Source organism: Musca vetustissima, unplaced genomic scaffold (genome assembly GCF_032173495.1).
Source record: "Musca vetustissima isolate MV318-11 ecotype Yass unplaced genomic scaffold, APGP_CSIRO_Mvet_v1 utg45420, whole genome shotgun sequence".
NCBI classification, from domain to species: domain Eukaryota; kingdom Metazoa; phylum Arthropoda; class Insecta; order Diptera; family Muscidae; genus Musca; species Musca vetustissima.
In genome coordinates this window covers 1-17,961 of record NW_026880322.1, presented here as the reverse complement: position 1 = coordinate 17,961, position 17,961 = coordinate 1, and the positions used below count along the sequence as shown (strand labels likewise).

Sequence of the window (17,961 nt, the reverse complement as noted above, 5' to 3'; positions counted from 1 at the left end):
AACTGTTGACTTTGTGCCGCTTAAAGTTATCCTGCATAGCCGTATTAATTTTACAGGCTGTCGAATGCGGCTTTATAATCGACGAATAGGTGGAATTTGTCGATTACTTCTTCGTGGGTCTTCTCCAGGCGCAGAATGAAAATTTGGTCTAAGGTGGATTTGCCGGGCCTAAAACCGCCAAATAATATCATTGACCATTGGCTTCAGTCGTTCACACGGCACACTGGGTAGCACTTTATATGCGATGGGAAGGAGACTTATTCCTCTATTGTTGGCACATATGGTCTTGTCTCCTTTTTGTGCACGAAACACAGTATGCTGAGGTTCCAAACATTGGGCATGCATTCCTCTAGCCAAATTGTCCTAATCAGTTGGTGCGTGCTCTGACTACCTGTCTTGAATAGTTCGGCTGGTAATCTATCGGCACCTGCTGCTTTATTGTTCTTCAGCCCATTAATTGTTAATTTGACCTCATCTGGCTAGTGGGTATACAATATATACCATCATTTATTATTGGTTCTGGGGTATCTTATTCACCGTCACAGAAGCTTTGCAAAATACTCCTTCCTACTATGAACTCATCGTGGCTAGGTGGTATACAATCTATACAGTCATCTCTTATTGGTGCTGGGGTATACTCTTCACCGCTACTATTTGATAACAGAAGTTTTTCTAAATGCTCCTTCCAGATCTTCAGCACGCTGTCTGTATCTGTCACCAGGTTTCCTTCTTCATATCTACAGGAGGAAGTGCCTGTGCCAAAGCCTTACTCTTGGTAAAATTTCCGGACTTCATTCTGACTTCTGTACATCTCGAATTGCTCACGTTTTTCTTGTTCTTTCTGTTTTTTTTTTTTTGAAAACACGTTTATCCCCTCTCCTTTTCTTCCGAAAATTCTCTCTCGCATTACGTGTTGCTACTGTCTTCAGGGTTGTCCTATACGTTGCGTTTTTCACATCAGTAGCATTACGACACTCTTGATCGTACCACGGGTTTCTTGATGTTGGTCTTTGGTACTCAAGTGTTGCTTTTGCTGCAGTTTGTATGGAGTGGGCAATTCTTTGCAATTGTGCGTCTATTTTATTATCGAGACAAGGAGTGGTCTTCTCAAGCAGGTGGGTGAGTTGAGCGGAGTAGGCTTCTGCTATCTGTTGTGTTTGCAGCTTTTCGACATCGAGTTTCCGTGTTGTGTTGGATCGCACATTTGCTGCTGCATTAAGACGAGTGCGAACCTTGGCTGCTACAAGGTAGTGGTCCGAATTGATATTCGCTCCTCAAAACGATCGAACGCCTAAAACACTGGATGAACGCCTTCAGTCTATGACAGCATGATCAATTTGATTTTTCGTTGTTTTGATCGGGAGAAACTCAGGTAGCTTCAAGTGTTACGATAATATATAACGCGTTTTTTGTGTTGGGCTAAGAACTTTCCGAACTGCCCTCGTATTATAGTCTTTTTTGAAATGGTGTATATATTTATTAATAGGGGTTCCAATAAGAATTAGCATATCATAATCTTTTTAAAACAATAATTACCAAAATACTCATGTCTACGATAATGCCTTTAACTCTATCCTTATCGTTAAAACACTAAGAATTCAACACAACACAATTCAATACAATATTGAGTTGCATATCAAGTGAAATGTGAACCCATCGACTGATTAGCGGAAAAATATTCAGTAGCGAAGTTAATATTGGCCGTTAAAGAACGTTGGTGGTCGATTGGGTGAAGTCGTAAAAATACAATGAAATTAAATTAATAAACAGAAAATATTGGACAATTTGAGGAAAAAAATATAAATTGAAAATGGTATGTTTTAAAGTGATTAAATATTTAAAAGCAATTTTGAATATGAATTTAAATTTTAAACAGGGTTCAAGTGGCAGTAAATCAACGGAAAATCTCCGCATACAAGTGGGCGGCAATGCCACACAAAGTGGTAAAAAATCTCAGCAGCTAAATCGTATAAAGACCACCAAATATACTCTGTTAACATTTTTACCCATTAATTTTTACGATCAATTTCGAAGGGCGGTATATTTTTATTTCTTGGTAGTGACCATAATATCGTTTTTCATCAGTAAGTATTGGCCCGATTAAAGAAAACTTGCATTTGTACAATCTTATTAATAATTACGTTAATTACAGATAGTACACTTTCACCCATGGTCTCATTGATCCCGCTACTGTTTGTTATGATTGTGACGGGCATTAAGGAGGCCCATGAAGATTATCAACGTTATAAAAATGATAACTTGGTGAATTATTCAAAGGTTACCGTTTTACGTGATGGTCAGGAGCGGGAAATTGAATCTCGTTATGTATGCCCGGGCGATTTGGTTGTAGTTCGTTCCGATTGTGATGTACCCTGTGATGTGGTTTTATTGCATTCGACCGATAAGAGTGGTAAATGTTTTGTTACCACTGCCAATTTGGATGGTGAAACAAATTTGAAGACATTAACGATACCGAGAGGTCTACCGGAGATCAACGATTTAATCGATTTAAATCGACTGGGAGTGATTGAGTGTGAAAGTCCGCGAACAGATTTATATAAATTTAATGGAAAAATTGAAGTAAATGGTACGTCAATGGTGCTGCCTTTGACAAGTGATAATCTTCTGTTGCGCGGATCGAAGGTTAAGAATACGGAAAAGGTTATAGGATGTGCAGTTTATACGGGGATGTCTACAAAATTGCAGCTAAATAGCCGTTATACAGGAAATAAGTCAGCTTCAAGTGAAATCTATATTAACAAATTTTTAATATTTTTGGTCGTGCTGATGGTGGTTGCCTGCATTATCCTGTATATGTTGGGAAGGTAAGATGGAATGATATACTACAAGGTTATTTTTATGTATAGAAACCGCAATATGTTAATACTATATCTAAAAGTTTATTTGGAATGGAATTGTTTGTACAAGAAAAGACTTTAGACTAAAATCCGGGCACAATAAATAGGTAGCCACGAACACATGTTAAATTTTGTTTTGATTTGGCAACTCCTTCATATAGAAACAGGTGTTTAAAAAGGACACATCCGGAATTGTTTACAATGGAACTCCTGTTTCTATATGAAGGAGTTGCCAGATCGAAAGAAATTTTAACATGTGTTCATAACAGAGGTGGAAGTTTCCAAAACACTTAACTTTTTCTGTTTATATCGCGCTTTTTGTGCTAGACTATACACAATGAAAAAAAAATTCACAAGATACAAACGATTATCTATTTTTCCTGATTTCCTAAGTACCTAGTCGATTTAGAAACGTTAATACGAGGAGGCAAATGGTAATTGTTGCTGCGCCGATGAGTGAACGGAGTCGCATACACCCGAAGATACACGTCGTTCGACGCTTCTAATGCCTTCATTTCTCTAAGAAGAAGAAGAAGAAGAATCACCTAGTGAACGATGATTGTTGTCGGGAGATCAGGCGTAAACACCTACAAAAAGATAGGCGTTGTATTTCGACTGCAGAAAATTTTGGAAGAGAATGGTTATCCTGCACCGAAGATTATCAGTTGCCAGCATCATGTTCTGAATCACATTGCACGTGTTGTCATGAATGATGTGATCCGTGAGACAACTAAAGCGCCAAACATCGAGTACTTCATTCTTGAAGAATTATGATCAGTGGAAAGCAACCTTCAACAATGGTAAAACTTACTTAGCTGGCTTGAACGGTTTTTCCAGGAGCTGAGCTTAAAAAGATTTCCAAGCGCATTGGTCTGTGTGCATGTCATCCAATTTGAAAAACTATTTTCCGAGATGTCTTTTACTTGATTTTTCCATCGGATTTATGGCCTTCCCCTTCTGTGTAAACTGCCGCTTGGCTCGCTTTTATATGCCTTTTGAGCTGGGACATCATCTATTCTCACAACATGGTCTAGTCAACGTAGTCGCTGCAGCTCGATACGACTGACTATGTCGATGTCCGCGTATAGATTGTAAAGCTCGTGGTTCATTCGACGGCGATATTCGCCATCGACGCAGATCAGCTTATAGATCTTCAGGATAAATTTTCTCAAAGAGGTGCCTCATTTGCATGCGCAAGTTCCCATGCTTCAAATCCATATAACAGCACGGGTAGTATCAGTGTCTTGTAGAGTGTGAGTTTGGTCCGGCGGGGGCCGGATACCCAAATGGTTACGGCCACTATCCTGTGTGGATGTGTAGTGTGAATAATGCCCTTGAGGGTATTCTGGTGTTTTGGGTTTTTGTGTCTTTGGGTTTACTAGTCCCGGATCATGAATCGAAACTATTAGGGTTATTATTCCCATACATTGTCGGCTTGTGGAATGATCGTTGGGTGGTAATGGGAGACGATGTGGAAATTGGCATCGAGAGGTTTTGGTTTTTGCATCTGTTATTCGTCCTCTTTTAACGGTTATTCCATTGTGGAGAGTCTGCAGGTATTAGTTCAAATGGTAGTAGTTTCGTCTTCGGACCATTCCCGAACTAGCAGGCTTGTGGAACAATTGTTGGAAGGGGTGAGTTGCATGTTTGCTACCAAAGTCATAAAGTGTTGGTGGTCACCTTTTTCTTTGTATCCCCTTCATTGTAGAAAGCCTGCAAATATTTGTTCTAATGATAGTATAGTCTGTGGTGACAAGTCTCGAACCGTTTGGGGTTCTACTGGTAATAGCTTCGGCTATGAACCTGACCAACGGTTTCGGATCTAGCCTGGCAGTTGGCTCTTCGGGGAGCATCGTGCTGGAGGTGGTTTATACCCAAATCGCGGGTGCCTGATCCATAGAAAGGCGGAAGTTATAGATGGGCTCCGCTCCATATCCAGGGAGGTAATCAACTCCAAATACGTGTGATCGATTAGTAGTGAGGGCGTTGTTTGATGCTTTGTATTAACTGGTGTTTATAGCACCGTGGTAAGACAGCAAGGTAGGTACCCACGTACTCTAAGCTTCTCTGTAGATAGCTGCTTGGAATTTACATCGCTGTGTAAATAATCGTATAGAGCGCCTATGCTCAAGGACTAAAGCATTTATTTCAGTGCTTACCTGCGGGATTCTGTCGTCAGCGGGGTTTTCGGCACGAAGTTGGTCGAGCTGGGTAGTAGTTGTCGGTAATCAACATTGTCGAAGCAAATCGTGAGCGTGCGACCAATGATATGCAATACTTCTAAATAAATATCCAATTTGAGGTTTCAAAATAATGGGACTAAAATTGGACTTCTATCAAACTAAGTTGTTAACCCACGTTTTTATTTTAAGTTCAAAGTCCAACATTGACGAAAATTGATTCTATGGACTACAAAAATCGTGATTCTGCAGCAGGCACATATCGCGCTTAAAGATCAAAAATTCTATGACTACAGGATTTTCAAATAATTCGTTTTTTTTTTCATTTCAGATATGAAGAAATTAATACCATACCATTTATGGATTATTTGGGTCCACCGATACAAGTCAATGCCATTACAAATATTATTGAAGATTTTTTGGCATTTTTGATTCTGTTCAATTATATGATACCGATATCGATGTATATGAATATTGAGCTATATCGTGTATTGAATGCCTTCTTTATACAACAAGATCAGAAATTATATGATTCGGAGACAGATCAACGAGCTGTGGTAAATTCCTCTAACCTCAATGAAGATTTGGGCCAAATAAATATTTTATTTTCGGATAAAACTGGAACATTGACCAAAAATGAAATGATATTTCAACAATGTTCAATTGGCGGAGTGAAATATATGTACCGTAATTATTTTTTGGAAAATGTGGAAACGAAGAAAATGTTGAGTGTAAAGGAATTTGAGGTAAGGTGTGGTTACATCGGAGATACGAAGAGAACGTAAAATTTATATTTTTTCATTGCAGGATAAAGAAGTTGAGTTCTTCCGGGCTTTGACATTGTGCCACACGGTACAAATTGCCCAAAGCCCACTGGAGGATACTGCCTATGATCTATTGGAATATCAGGCATCCAGTCCCGATGAGAAAGCTTTACTGGAAGCTTGCCGCCAATTGGGTTTCATTTATCTTGGAGAGGATAATGATCTGTTAAAAGTTAAAATTTTGTTAGATTCCAAAGGCAGTGAATCGAAAATTGAAACCAATAAACGTTTAAACACTTTGGAATTTTCTTCGGAACGCAAACGTATGAGTGTTATCGTGGCGGACAGCGAAGATCGTAAATGGTTATATACCAAAGGTGCAGAAAGTGCAGTCTTTGAATTGTGTTCGGAAGAATCGAAAGTGATGATAAGGCAAACAGATCCTCATATCACAGAATTTGCCAAGGAAGGTTTGCGAACATTGGCTGTAGCTAGAAGGCTCATACCCGAAGATGAATATGAAGAATTTTGTAATGATCTGATGATAGCCCAGAATACCCTGGAAAGTAGGCAGGAGTTAATGGATGAATGCTATAAACGTGTTGAGTGTGGTATGTGTGAAATTTGATTCGATTTTTTTGGGAATTGAAATTATTAAAAAAAAAATTCTTTCCCACAGATTTGGAACTATTGGGCGCCACTGCTGTGGAGGATGCTTTACAAGAAAATGTATGCGGAACTCTAACAGCATTACAAAAAGCAGGCATGAAAATATGGGTCTTGACTGGTGACAAAGTGGAGACAGCTGTGAACATTGCTCTAGCCTGTGGTCACATACCACCGGATGCCCAACAACATTTCATTGTGAATTATCATAACAAAGAAGATGTCATGGATGCTTTACAAAAACTGGAGGGAAATTGTGAAAATAATAACGAGAACTCAAAACATGCCCTAATTATGGATGGTCCAAGTTTGGCTATAGCCCTAAAAGAAATACCCGAAGAATTCCGTAATACAGCCCTGAAATGTAGCGCCGTACTATGTTGTCGGCTCAACCCTCTGCAGAAATCCGAGGTTGTTACCTTGGTTAAGAAACAAAAAGGCTTTCTCACCGCCGCCATTGGTGATGGTGCCAATGATGTGTCCATGATACAGGAGGCCGATGTCGGCATTGGCATTATGGGTAAAGAAGGTCTACAAGCGGCACGTTGTTCAGATTTTTCTATAGCGAAATTTTTTATGCTTCAACGATTGCTGCTGGTTCATGGTCACTATAATACGGCACGTCTTTCGTTTTTGGTGTTGTTCTATTGTTACAAGAATATTTTGATTACTGGAATAATGGTTCTGTTTCAAATATATGATTTGTTTTCATCGACATCGGTCTACCATTCGCTGTATATGTGGCTGTTCGATGTGATTTATATATCGTTTAGTTTCACCTTTTTGGCTATTAGTGAGAAGCCATATTCGGAGGAGGTGTTAATGGGGTAAGTAAAGATTTAACTAGAGAACACCATAAGGTGCTTAATTGTCTGTAGAACTCCTTGAGGTGTCCCAATGGTAAGAGAACACCATGAGGTGTTCCAAAAACTATAAGACAACTGAAGGTGTTCTAATGTTTTTTTGTCTATAGAACACCACTAGATGTTCTAGGGTCTATGGTGTTCTATTATCTTTAGAACACCATGGAGTGTTCTATTGCCTATAGAATAACATGAAGTTTTATATTGCCTATAGAACACCATGAGGTTTTCTATTGACTATAGAACACCATGAGGTTCTCTATTGACTATAGAACACAATGAGATTTTATGTGGTCTACAGAAAATAAGGTGTTCTATTGCCAATAGAACGCCAGGAAGTGTTTTATTGCCTATAGAACACCATGATGCGTCCTATTGCCTATAGAACACCATGATGCGTCCTATTGCCTATAGAACACTATGAAGTGTTATAATTACTATAGAACCTCTTGAGGTGTTCTAATTGCTATAGAAGACCTTGAGTTGTTCTACTTGTACCATGATGTGTTCTAATTGCTATAGAACACCTTGAGGTGTATATTGAATACCGAATCACTTGAGAGGTTCTAATGTTAATAGAGGCGTTTCTTTCTTCTAATTACTATAGAACCTCTTGAGGTGTTCTAATTGCTATAGAAGACCTTGAGTTGTTCTACTTGAACCATGATGTGTTCTAATTGCTATAGAACACCTTGAGGTGTTCTAATTGCTATAGAACACCTTGAGGTGTTCTAATTGCTATAGAACACCTTGAGGTGTTCTAATTGCTATAGAACACCTTGAGGTGTTCTAATTGCTATAGAACACCTTGAGGTGTTCTAATTGCTATAGAACACCTTGAGGTGTTCTAATTGCTATAGAACACCTTGAGGTGTTCTAATTGCTATAGAACACCTTGAGGTGTTCTAATTGCTATAGAACACCTTGAGGTGTTCTAATTGCTATAGAACACCTTGAGGTGTTCTAATTGCTATAGAACACCTTGAGGTGTTCTAATTGCTATAGAACACCTTGAGGTGTTCTAATTGCTATAGAACACCTTGAGGTGTTCTAATTGCTATAGAACACCTTGAGGTGTTCTAATTGCTATAGAACACCTTGAGGTGTTCTAATTGCTATAGAACACCTTGAGGTGTTCTAATTGCTATAGAACACCTTGAGGTGTTCTAATTGCTATAGAACACCTTGAGGTGTTCTAATTGCTATAGAACACCTTGAGGTGTTCTAAGTTCTATAGAACACCTTGAGGTGTTATAATTTCTATAGAACACCTTGAGGTGTTCTAATTTCTATAGAACACCTTGAGATGTTCTAATTTCTATAGAACACCTTGAGGTGTTCTAATTTCTATAGAACACCTTGAGGTGTTCTAATTTCTATAGAACACCTTGAGGTGTTCTAATTTCTATAGAACACCTTGAGGTGTTCTAATTTCTATAGAACACCTTGAGGTGTTCTAATTTCTATAGAACACCTTGAGGTGTTCTAATTTCTATAGAACACCTTGAGGTGTTCTAATTTCTAATATTCTAATGTCTTAAAGACAGCACTGAGGCATTTTATTTATTTTCCATTATTTCAAATTTCAGAAATCCCCATTTATATCAACAAAATTCCCAAAATCGTCAAGTACGTTGGACGGTATTTCTTCGCTGGATATTAAACGGAGCTTTCCATTCTATTGTTGTCTTCTTCTTTGCTTATTTCTTCCTAACACTTAACAATGTTATACTCAACGAGGGGCAAACGGCTGAATATTATATTTTCGGATCAATTCTAATACAGCTGGTTGTTGTGGTTGGCAATTTGAAGTTAATGCTGGAATCCCACTACCTTAGCTACGTTTATATTGGCATTATCATTGCTTCTTTCCTTGGTTTCATCTTGAGTACGGTTATATACAACTTTATTGATTTGTAAGTATTACAACGGATTGGAAATGTATTATTGTTAATTATTTTAATATTTCTCATTGTTTACAGTCCCAATAACCCTGGTTTATATCATGCCTATAATCGTGTCTTCACCTCTCTACCCTGTTGGCTGTTTACAATTGTAACGGCCGTGGCTTGCCTGGTGCCCGATTATACCGCCAAGGTGGTACGCAGTTTATTTTGTAGTAAATCATCAAAGTTGGAATGTCAATCCAATGGTAGAGGTGTTTAGTTTGTCAATTTTAGTTCTACGTATATTTGTTTTGTGATTTAAAAGTACTGAAGCGGAGTAGTTTATCTATTCCTGTTAAACAAAGCAGATACATCATTTTTTACTATCTATATACATAGTAATAAAAAATAACATAGAAATGTAAACTTGAGAAATGGAATTACTCACAAAAATAACACATAAAAATAATTGATAATTTAGTTAAGAAAAATAATATAGAATAGAGAAGAGAGAACAAAAACTCTCTCTAAATTATTAAGGTAAATAAATGTTTAATGACCCCCGCAAAGTTATACATTTATCTATGTGCTTGTATAATTACTTAATATTTGGACATTATTAGCAAATAATCAATGAAATCAATTGATTGCGTTTTTGATAAGAGGTTATTTTTGATCCAACCAAAAAATATTTTGCTAATAGGTTATAATCTACAAAACCTAAATACCAAATAAACAATAATGCAAATTATGAGATGTATGCATTAATTAGTCAGTAGCTTAACGGTGGTTATGGTAGCAGTGTTATTTATTGTGTAAATCGGAAACCATCAATATCGAACACCATTAGGATTTTGGTGTTTATATTTTAATATAGTTCTTTAATAAAAAAAAGGAAAAATGGTAAAAATCATGCGTGTAGATTTTTGAAAATATCGAATTGTTTAAATAAATATATTCTAACTTTGTAGGGCACCCGTGTCAGTGTTATTGAGGAATCTTTGAAAATACCAATTGGTGGTAATGATGGTGTTGAAAGGAAACGTCGTCGGAATAAACCAAATCATGTAAAAACAACAAAATATAGTTTGTTAACATTTTTACCCCTAAATATGTTGGAACAATTTCGTCGAATTGCTAATGTTTACTTTTTGATAATGACAATTGCATCGTTTTTAATTGGTAAGTAAATGATGTGTAACTATGGTTCGATTATAAGTGAACTTAGGAAAACTAGTGTTTAGCTCAGAGGGGCTCCGCCGATAGAAATTGGTATGTCGAATGCTTTGAGCAGTGGACAGTAGGGGAGGGGTTTGCAACAGAGGCCGGAAAGTGAAATAAAGCATAAAACACAGATATTCAATACTAATTAATAAGTTGGTTGAGTGTAACCAAGGTTTATTCACAAGGTTTATTGCTTGTGAATAAACCTTGGTTATTGTGTATTTTTGGATAATTTTTAAACAAATTGAAAATTTTATCGATGCCTTTGTCAAAGCTAAATATGGTTATTTTTATACCCTTCACCACACTGTGGTACAGGGTATTATGTCTTTGTGCATATGTTTGTAACAGGCAAAAATAAACGAGATAGACACATGGTTCCTTTTGAGAATATGCATAGAATCACTTTTTAAGTCGATTTATGCATGTCCGTCCGTCCGTCTGTCTGTCTGTCCATGTTAAATTGTAAACAAAGTACAGGTCGCATTTATTATCCGAATTGGATGAAATTTGGCATACGTCACTTATTTGGCCCAAGGACGAACCCTATTGAAATTGGGAAAAATCGGTTCAGATTTAGATATAGCTCCCATATATATTTTCGTCCGATTTAAGGTAAATGGTGCACCAAAGTCCCTAAATATCTTTCGATTTGCACGAAATTTGGTACAGCCTACTGAATTAAGCCTCGAATGATGTCTGCCAAGTTTCGTGAAAATCGGTCCAGATTTAGATATAGCTCCCATATATAGTTTCGTCCGATTTCATGTAAATGGTGCCCCAAAGTCCCTATATATCTTTTGATTTCCACGAAATTTGGTATAACGTACTGAATTAAGCCTAGAGTGATGTCTGCCAAGTTTCGTGAAAATCGGTCCAGATTTAGATATAGCTCCCATATATAGTTTCTTCCGATTACATGTAAATGGTGCCCCAAAGTCCCTATATATCTTTCGATTTGCACGAAATTTGGCATAACGTACTGAATTAAGCCTAGAGTGATGTCTGCCAAGTTTCGAGAAAATCGGTCCAGATTTAGATATAGATCCCATATATAGTTTCGTCCGATTTAAGGTAAATGGGTCTCCTAAGTCCCTAAAGTACTGAATTAGGTCAAGAATGACGTGTACCATGTTTCGAGGAAATCGGTTCAGATTTATATATAGCTCCCATATATATTTTCGTCCGATTTAAGGTAAATGGTGCCCCAAAGTCCCTATATATCTTTCGATTTGCACGAAATTTGGCATAACGTACTGAATTAAGCCTAGAGTGATGTCTGCCAAGTTTTGAGAAAATCGGTCCAGATTTAGATATAGATCCCATATATAGTTTCGTCCGATTTAAGGTAAATGGGTCTCCTAAGTCCCTATATATCTTTCGATTTGCACGAAGTTTGGCATAAAGTACTGAATTAGGTCAAGAATGACGTGTACCATGTTTCGAGGAAATCGGTTCAGATTTATATATAGCTCCCATATATATTTTCGTCCGATTTAAGGTAAATGGGTCTCCAAAGTCCCTATATATCTTTCGATTTGAACGAAATTTGGCATAACGTACTGAATTAAGCCTAGAGTGATGTCTGCCAAGTTTGGAGAAAATCGGTCCAGATATAGATATAGCTACTATATATTGTTTCGTCCGATTTCATGTAAATAGTGCCCCAAAGTCCCTATAAATCTTTCGATTTGCACGAAATCTGGCATAACGTACTGTCTGCCAAGTTTCGTGAAAATAGGTCAAGATTTAGATATAGCTGCCATATATAGTTTCGTCCGATTTCATGTAAAAGGTGCACCAAAGTCCCTATATATCCTTCGATTTGCACAAAATTTGGCATAACATACTTAATTGAGCCTAGAATGATGTCTGGCTTGGTTCGTGAAAATCGGTCCAGATTTAGATACCTGTGACAAGTTTGTTTGAAATCGCTTAATATTTGGATAGAGCTTCCATATATATTTTCGCCCGATTTCAAGTAAATTGGGCATCAAACTCCTCATGTTAGTCAGATTGACATCAAATTTTGACCAACGTATTGAGCATAGAATTACGTAGTTGCGTTTTCTAGAAGTACCGACATAGCCCAACGGATGACCTCTTTATACTTGTTTGAAGTCGATTGACATACTTTATGGATAGATCTAGGTAGATTCACAGTTAGGTAAATATCACATATTTTTTTTCATCCAATTTTATGTTAATAGTCCTGTTTAATATACCCATAGTGGTGAAGGGTATCATATAGTCGGCCCCGTCCGACTTTACTACTTTCCTTACTGGTTCTGAATTCAATATGTTTTGACAAAAAAAATTAGATATCAGTAGGCCTATACAGATCTTTTAACAACATTCGATATTGTTTAATTCTCTTTTGTTATTGTAAAAACAACAAAACAAACAAATGATATTGTTGTAAAATAAACAATGCCGAATGTTGTTAAAAAGTGGCACAATAGGCCTACTGTAGGTTTACTGGATGACCTTAATATATGGCAAATTACAAAATTCCTTTAAAATGCCATTAAAATTTTTTTTAATTTTTTTTTTTTTTGCAAGCACATTCATGATTTTTTTACATAGGTTAAGGAAAATGTGCTGATTCAAAATCTGTTCGCGTTCACAAATTGGGATGCTGCGCACAAAAGTTATAGCGGTTTTAAATCTTGTATTTCAAATATAAGTTACATTAATTCCTATTTTTTGTAATTCGCGAATTTCTTTACAAATGGTTAAACACATTTGTTTTCTTAGCATACTAGTCAAATCACATTGAAATACGGTTTAATAGTCGCGAAAAAGAAATAAAAGCTTGAAAATATCTGAAAATAAAATAAATTAATTTTTGAATTGCCACAAAATATTTTTTTTCAATTTTTTGTATGGTTAAGATGATACGGCTTAGTCTAGATCTTCTACAACACGTGAAGATTTCTTCTAAAAATTCTTTTAGATGATTGTTAAATATCGGTAGATTCCTCTGGTAAGAGTTTTGACTTTAATCCTACGGTCAATAACCAAAAAAGTATACGTAGATCAATAACCGTGGTACATTTGTACCCATCCAAATATAGCTCTATAACTCATTAAAACATTGTGAGGTTTTTTGTTTGAAATTAGTCTACACGGATCTGATCTAGATGTAGGAACTCAAAATTATATATACATTAAAATATTATATATTTAAATCCAAGCTTAAGTGATAATCTATCTAAAACAATCATAGTAAATTCGTTATAGCTTTCGAATGGGTTAAGCTTTTTTAGTTATTTTTTTATTGGGATCTTATTTAGGTGTTCATCAACCCCTCTGCAAATTTCTGTGGCCCTAGACAACATGGGGCCATCAGGGCGACTCGTGGAAGTCAGAAACTACCTTGGTTTTCCTTTAGTATACATGGACAAAAACAATTATTATTGCCAATTATTCACATTTTATGAGTTTAGAGATTGCGATTGGCGCATTTTTAACTTTATTTAATACTTTAAAACGTTATTTAATGATAGTTAATATATGTACGCCAATTTAGAATTGTAATAATTCAGACTAAATCGATTACAGAAAATGTTTCAGGCCCAATATGAAGAATAATTGAAAAATTACGGACATTAATCATTGTTTTTGTGCCTGTATACCAAGGGAAAACCAGGGTAGTTTCTGAATTCCACGAGTCGTCCTGATGGCCCCATGTTGTGGGCCACAAAAATTTCCAGGGCCACAAAAAAAAATTTTAACCCATTCGAGGGGATTGTTTTAAATAGATTATCATTTAAGCTTGGATTTAAATATATAATATCCCAATAAAAAATATCCCAATAAAAAATAACTAAAAAAACTTAACCCATTCGAAAGCTATGACGAATTTACTATGATTGGTTGAGATAGATTATCATTTAAGCATGGATTTAAGTATATATTATTTTAATGTATATATAATTTTGAGTTCCTACATCTAGATTAGATCCGTATAGACTAATTTCAAACAGAAAACCTCGCGATAGTCCAATTTTTTAATGAGTTTCAGAGCTATCTTTGGATGGGTACAAATGTACCACGGTTATTGATCTACGTAGGTAATAACTTTAAAAAATTTTAAAAATTATATATATGGAAAATATTTATTATTATTCTTCGATTATGAGTGAAAATACCTCAAGAATGATTCCTCAAAATTTGATCCAAATATCTCTATTATTGAAAATTTTACAGCATTTTTATTCAAAAAAAGGTACAAATGTACCCGGTTATTGACCGTAGGGTTAAAAATGACCAAATATATTGCAGTTACAGTATATGAAAATGATCAACATTAAAAAGCATGATGCGCATGCGGTTTTCGTATAAACCGATAATTATGCATTTTTCGAGGTTTCATTTAGGGGCCAAAGTGTGCCGCTCGATGCATTTAATTATGCAAAAACCCTAAAAATGACGCAACGTGCATATGATTTTTATGCGCATCTGATTTCAGTAATCTCCTATGAAAATACACAAAAGGACACCTATTTTAAAAGGATCGGTTAAGAACCCCGAGGTACCTATATCCGCCGTTTTATTGGGCGGATTTGAACATGAATGGGCTCATTAGATCCGGCACGTAAAAAACTAACATTACGCGGTGTTCCACGGAATTTGAATGGACTTTCTTAATTTTAGACTTAAAAAAATATAATAATATATAATATATAATATATTTTATAAAAATGTACGCACCAATTTTTCGTCTTTGGAACCCAATTGCAAAGAAGCTACGGTGAGCACATTCATGAGATATACACTAAACGAAGCAAAATTACGAGTTCTACAATCCTATAATAACTTTAGTCCATTATCCTAATTATAAGAAAAATTCAAAAAACACCGAAAATCCGGCTTCAAAATGTCAGCATCCATTTTGGGTGGATGCAGTGATTATATCGACAAATCATACATTAGAACCATATTGTCCATGGGGTATTCGGCAACTTGGTCACTAATCACATGTGCGTGCGTTGTGTAGTTTAGCCCAGATCAGGAAGGAACACAAAAAAACTCGTTGCCTTCAACACATTTTCACCCATTTTTTTACATTACCACCATCACAGCTTCCACGTAAATTATAATTTTTTACCTTCAGTAGTTTTGGCGGTTTATTTGGGATACCATTTGTATTTTGTTTTTGCAAAAAAAAAAAAACAACTATTTATTAGTGGGGAATGTATGGCATTGTTTGTCGAGGGGTAAGGCAGGGAAGACTATAGTTTCGGATCACTCCACTGATCCTAATCAGTTACCTTAGTTTTTTGTTGGGATATTCTCCCCAGAAGCTATTGCTTCTATACAAAAAACCTTTCATAGCCAAATGTCTCTTGTAACAAAGCGAAGTACTTAGCTGACCAATGACATAAACTGCATGAGAATTTCGCTGGTGCCTCACTTCGAGGTTAACAAGGCATTTACAAACAATAGCATACCTTCCCCACTGTTGTCACATCGCGACAAATATTTTAAGATTTTGACAAGAACACATCATTTTATAGAAATGAATTTAAATTATATGCAATTTGTTCATAATACACCACTTACGAACACAAACATTTCAGCTGGTTTTTAACAATATTTGTGTTGGGGTGATTTTTTTTAATATTTTTAGTTTAGGCACAATTTTGTATTTAAAACCAATAAGGAAAGTTCAAAAGTTGGACGGGCCGACTATATGATACCCTTCACCACTTTGGGTAGATACGAGAGATGCTCATATGTACAATATCCTGTAGATAGAATATGCATAACATTTTGGAGGCTCATTGAAATGGAATCGGAAGAAATTAACTGTGTGAAGTACATTGATATTTGACATACTCCTGAAATTTATGAAATTGTATGAAATCGAGTAATCGACCTAATTGGACAAACTTTAGTTATTTGGAACATCATTAGGTGAAATCGGATGAAAATATATATGGAAGCTATATCTAATCCAATACACTGTGCAATATTTCATGTAAATTGAACAGGCATAGGCTCCTCCATTTGCTTTTCGTAGATCCCTCTGTCGTGGAAACGTGCACCATTTGTATGTGTCAGCGGTATCTACATCTGAACCGATTTCAACAACAAAATATCGTGCAAAGAGAACAGAATCTATGTTGCACCATTTACATAAAATGGGACTAAAGTATATATGTGAGCTGTATTAAAATCTGAACCTATTTCAACAAAACTTCACGGATGTCAACCTGTAGTAACTTCAAAAAGTTATGCAAAATTTATGTCTCAATCGGACAAACATTGGCAGTATGGTGCTCCATTAACATAAAATCGGCCGAAACTATATAAGAGCTATATCTAAATCTAACTCGATTCCAACAAAACTTCGCAAACACCAATCTGGACCTAATTGAGTACTCTCTGCAAAATTTTGTCTCAATCGAACCAATATTGGGAGTTTTGTGCACCATTTACATAAAATCGGACGAAACTATATATGTGAGCTATATCTAAATCTAAACCTTTTCTCTCCAATTTCAATAATCCAAATGCGACCTGTACTTTGCTCACAAAAATACATGGACGGACATACCTAAATCGACTCAGAAAATAATTATATGCATATTCTCAAAAGGAACCATGGGTCTATCTCGATTCGCTTTGCTTGTTACAAACATATGGACAAATACATACCTTTACCACAGTGTGGAGAAGGGTATAAAAGCATGGGTAAAGATTTTTATTCAGAAATGTTTTGTAGGGCGGTTTTTATACTCTACTCATTTATGCTGTCAGGGTATTATAAATTTGTGTAGTTCCACGAAATATTAATCTTAGATCCACCATTTAGTTAACCGATCGGCATATCTCGAAAAATTATTTTTTTTTTATTCTATGGCGTATATATTTACTCCTAAAGGACATAGACCAGAGAATTTGATAGTATATCCAAGAGGAGTGTTTGACCTTTAAATTGGCAATAGTTTTATTGTTTTATGTGTGGTTAACACTTTAAAGTGCATAAATTTCGGTCCGATGGCTCGCATAAGGTTCGGTTATGGTCAAGGACGACGCCTATAATTTTCGATGATGATAACATGCTATTTCGAGGATAAAATAGAGCGACAACTTTTTTTTTGTCTAATTATCTAGTAACTCTAAACGCCTCAATTACAATCGGAACATCATTAGTTTTCCATGGGAAAGGTGATCTGATCAACTAATTTTAATGGCTGTCATGATAATGAGAGGTCAATATTTAGCGGGCCAAACGAACCAAAACTTTTTTGTGTAAAATAAAAAAAAATAATCTTATGGAATATTTTTTTTTGCACCAGGAAAACATGATTCCGTCAAAAGAGTGCAATTATCGCGAAATATTGCCCATAGATCCGCAGAAACTTGGAGGTCATTGGAAGTAGTGTAGGGTATCATATGGTCGGCCAAAAAAACGTAGAGTAGCTGTTGACCTCTATTCGGCGAAAAGAGTGCGAATATTGCGAAATACTGCCCAGGCTCGGAATATAGATCCGCAGAAACGTTGAGCT

The 17,961-nt window shown here is 36.1% G+C and overlaps 1 protein-coding gene across 1 annotated transcript; it reads left to right on the top strand.

The window, feature by feature from the left end:
- Window positions 1-1,855: 1,855 nt before the first annotated feature.
- On the top strand, window positions 1,856-10,399 carry LOC133325887 (phospholipid-transporting ATPase IF-like; the record flags this gene model as incomplete). Its single annotated transcript, XM_061534586.1, has 8 exons — window positions 1,856-2,084; window positions 2,153-2,825; window positions 5,370-5,784; window positions 5,846-6,413; window positions 6,482-7,295; window positions 8,921-9,247; window positions 9,314-9,431; window positions 10,189-10,399. Coding segments are annotated over exons 1-8 (3,355 nt in total), but the record flags the coding sequence as incomplete, so codon positions are not given.
- Between the last annotated feature and the right edge of the window lie 7,562 nt (window positions 10,400-17,961).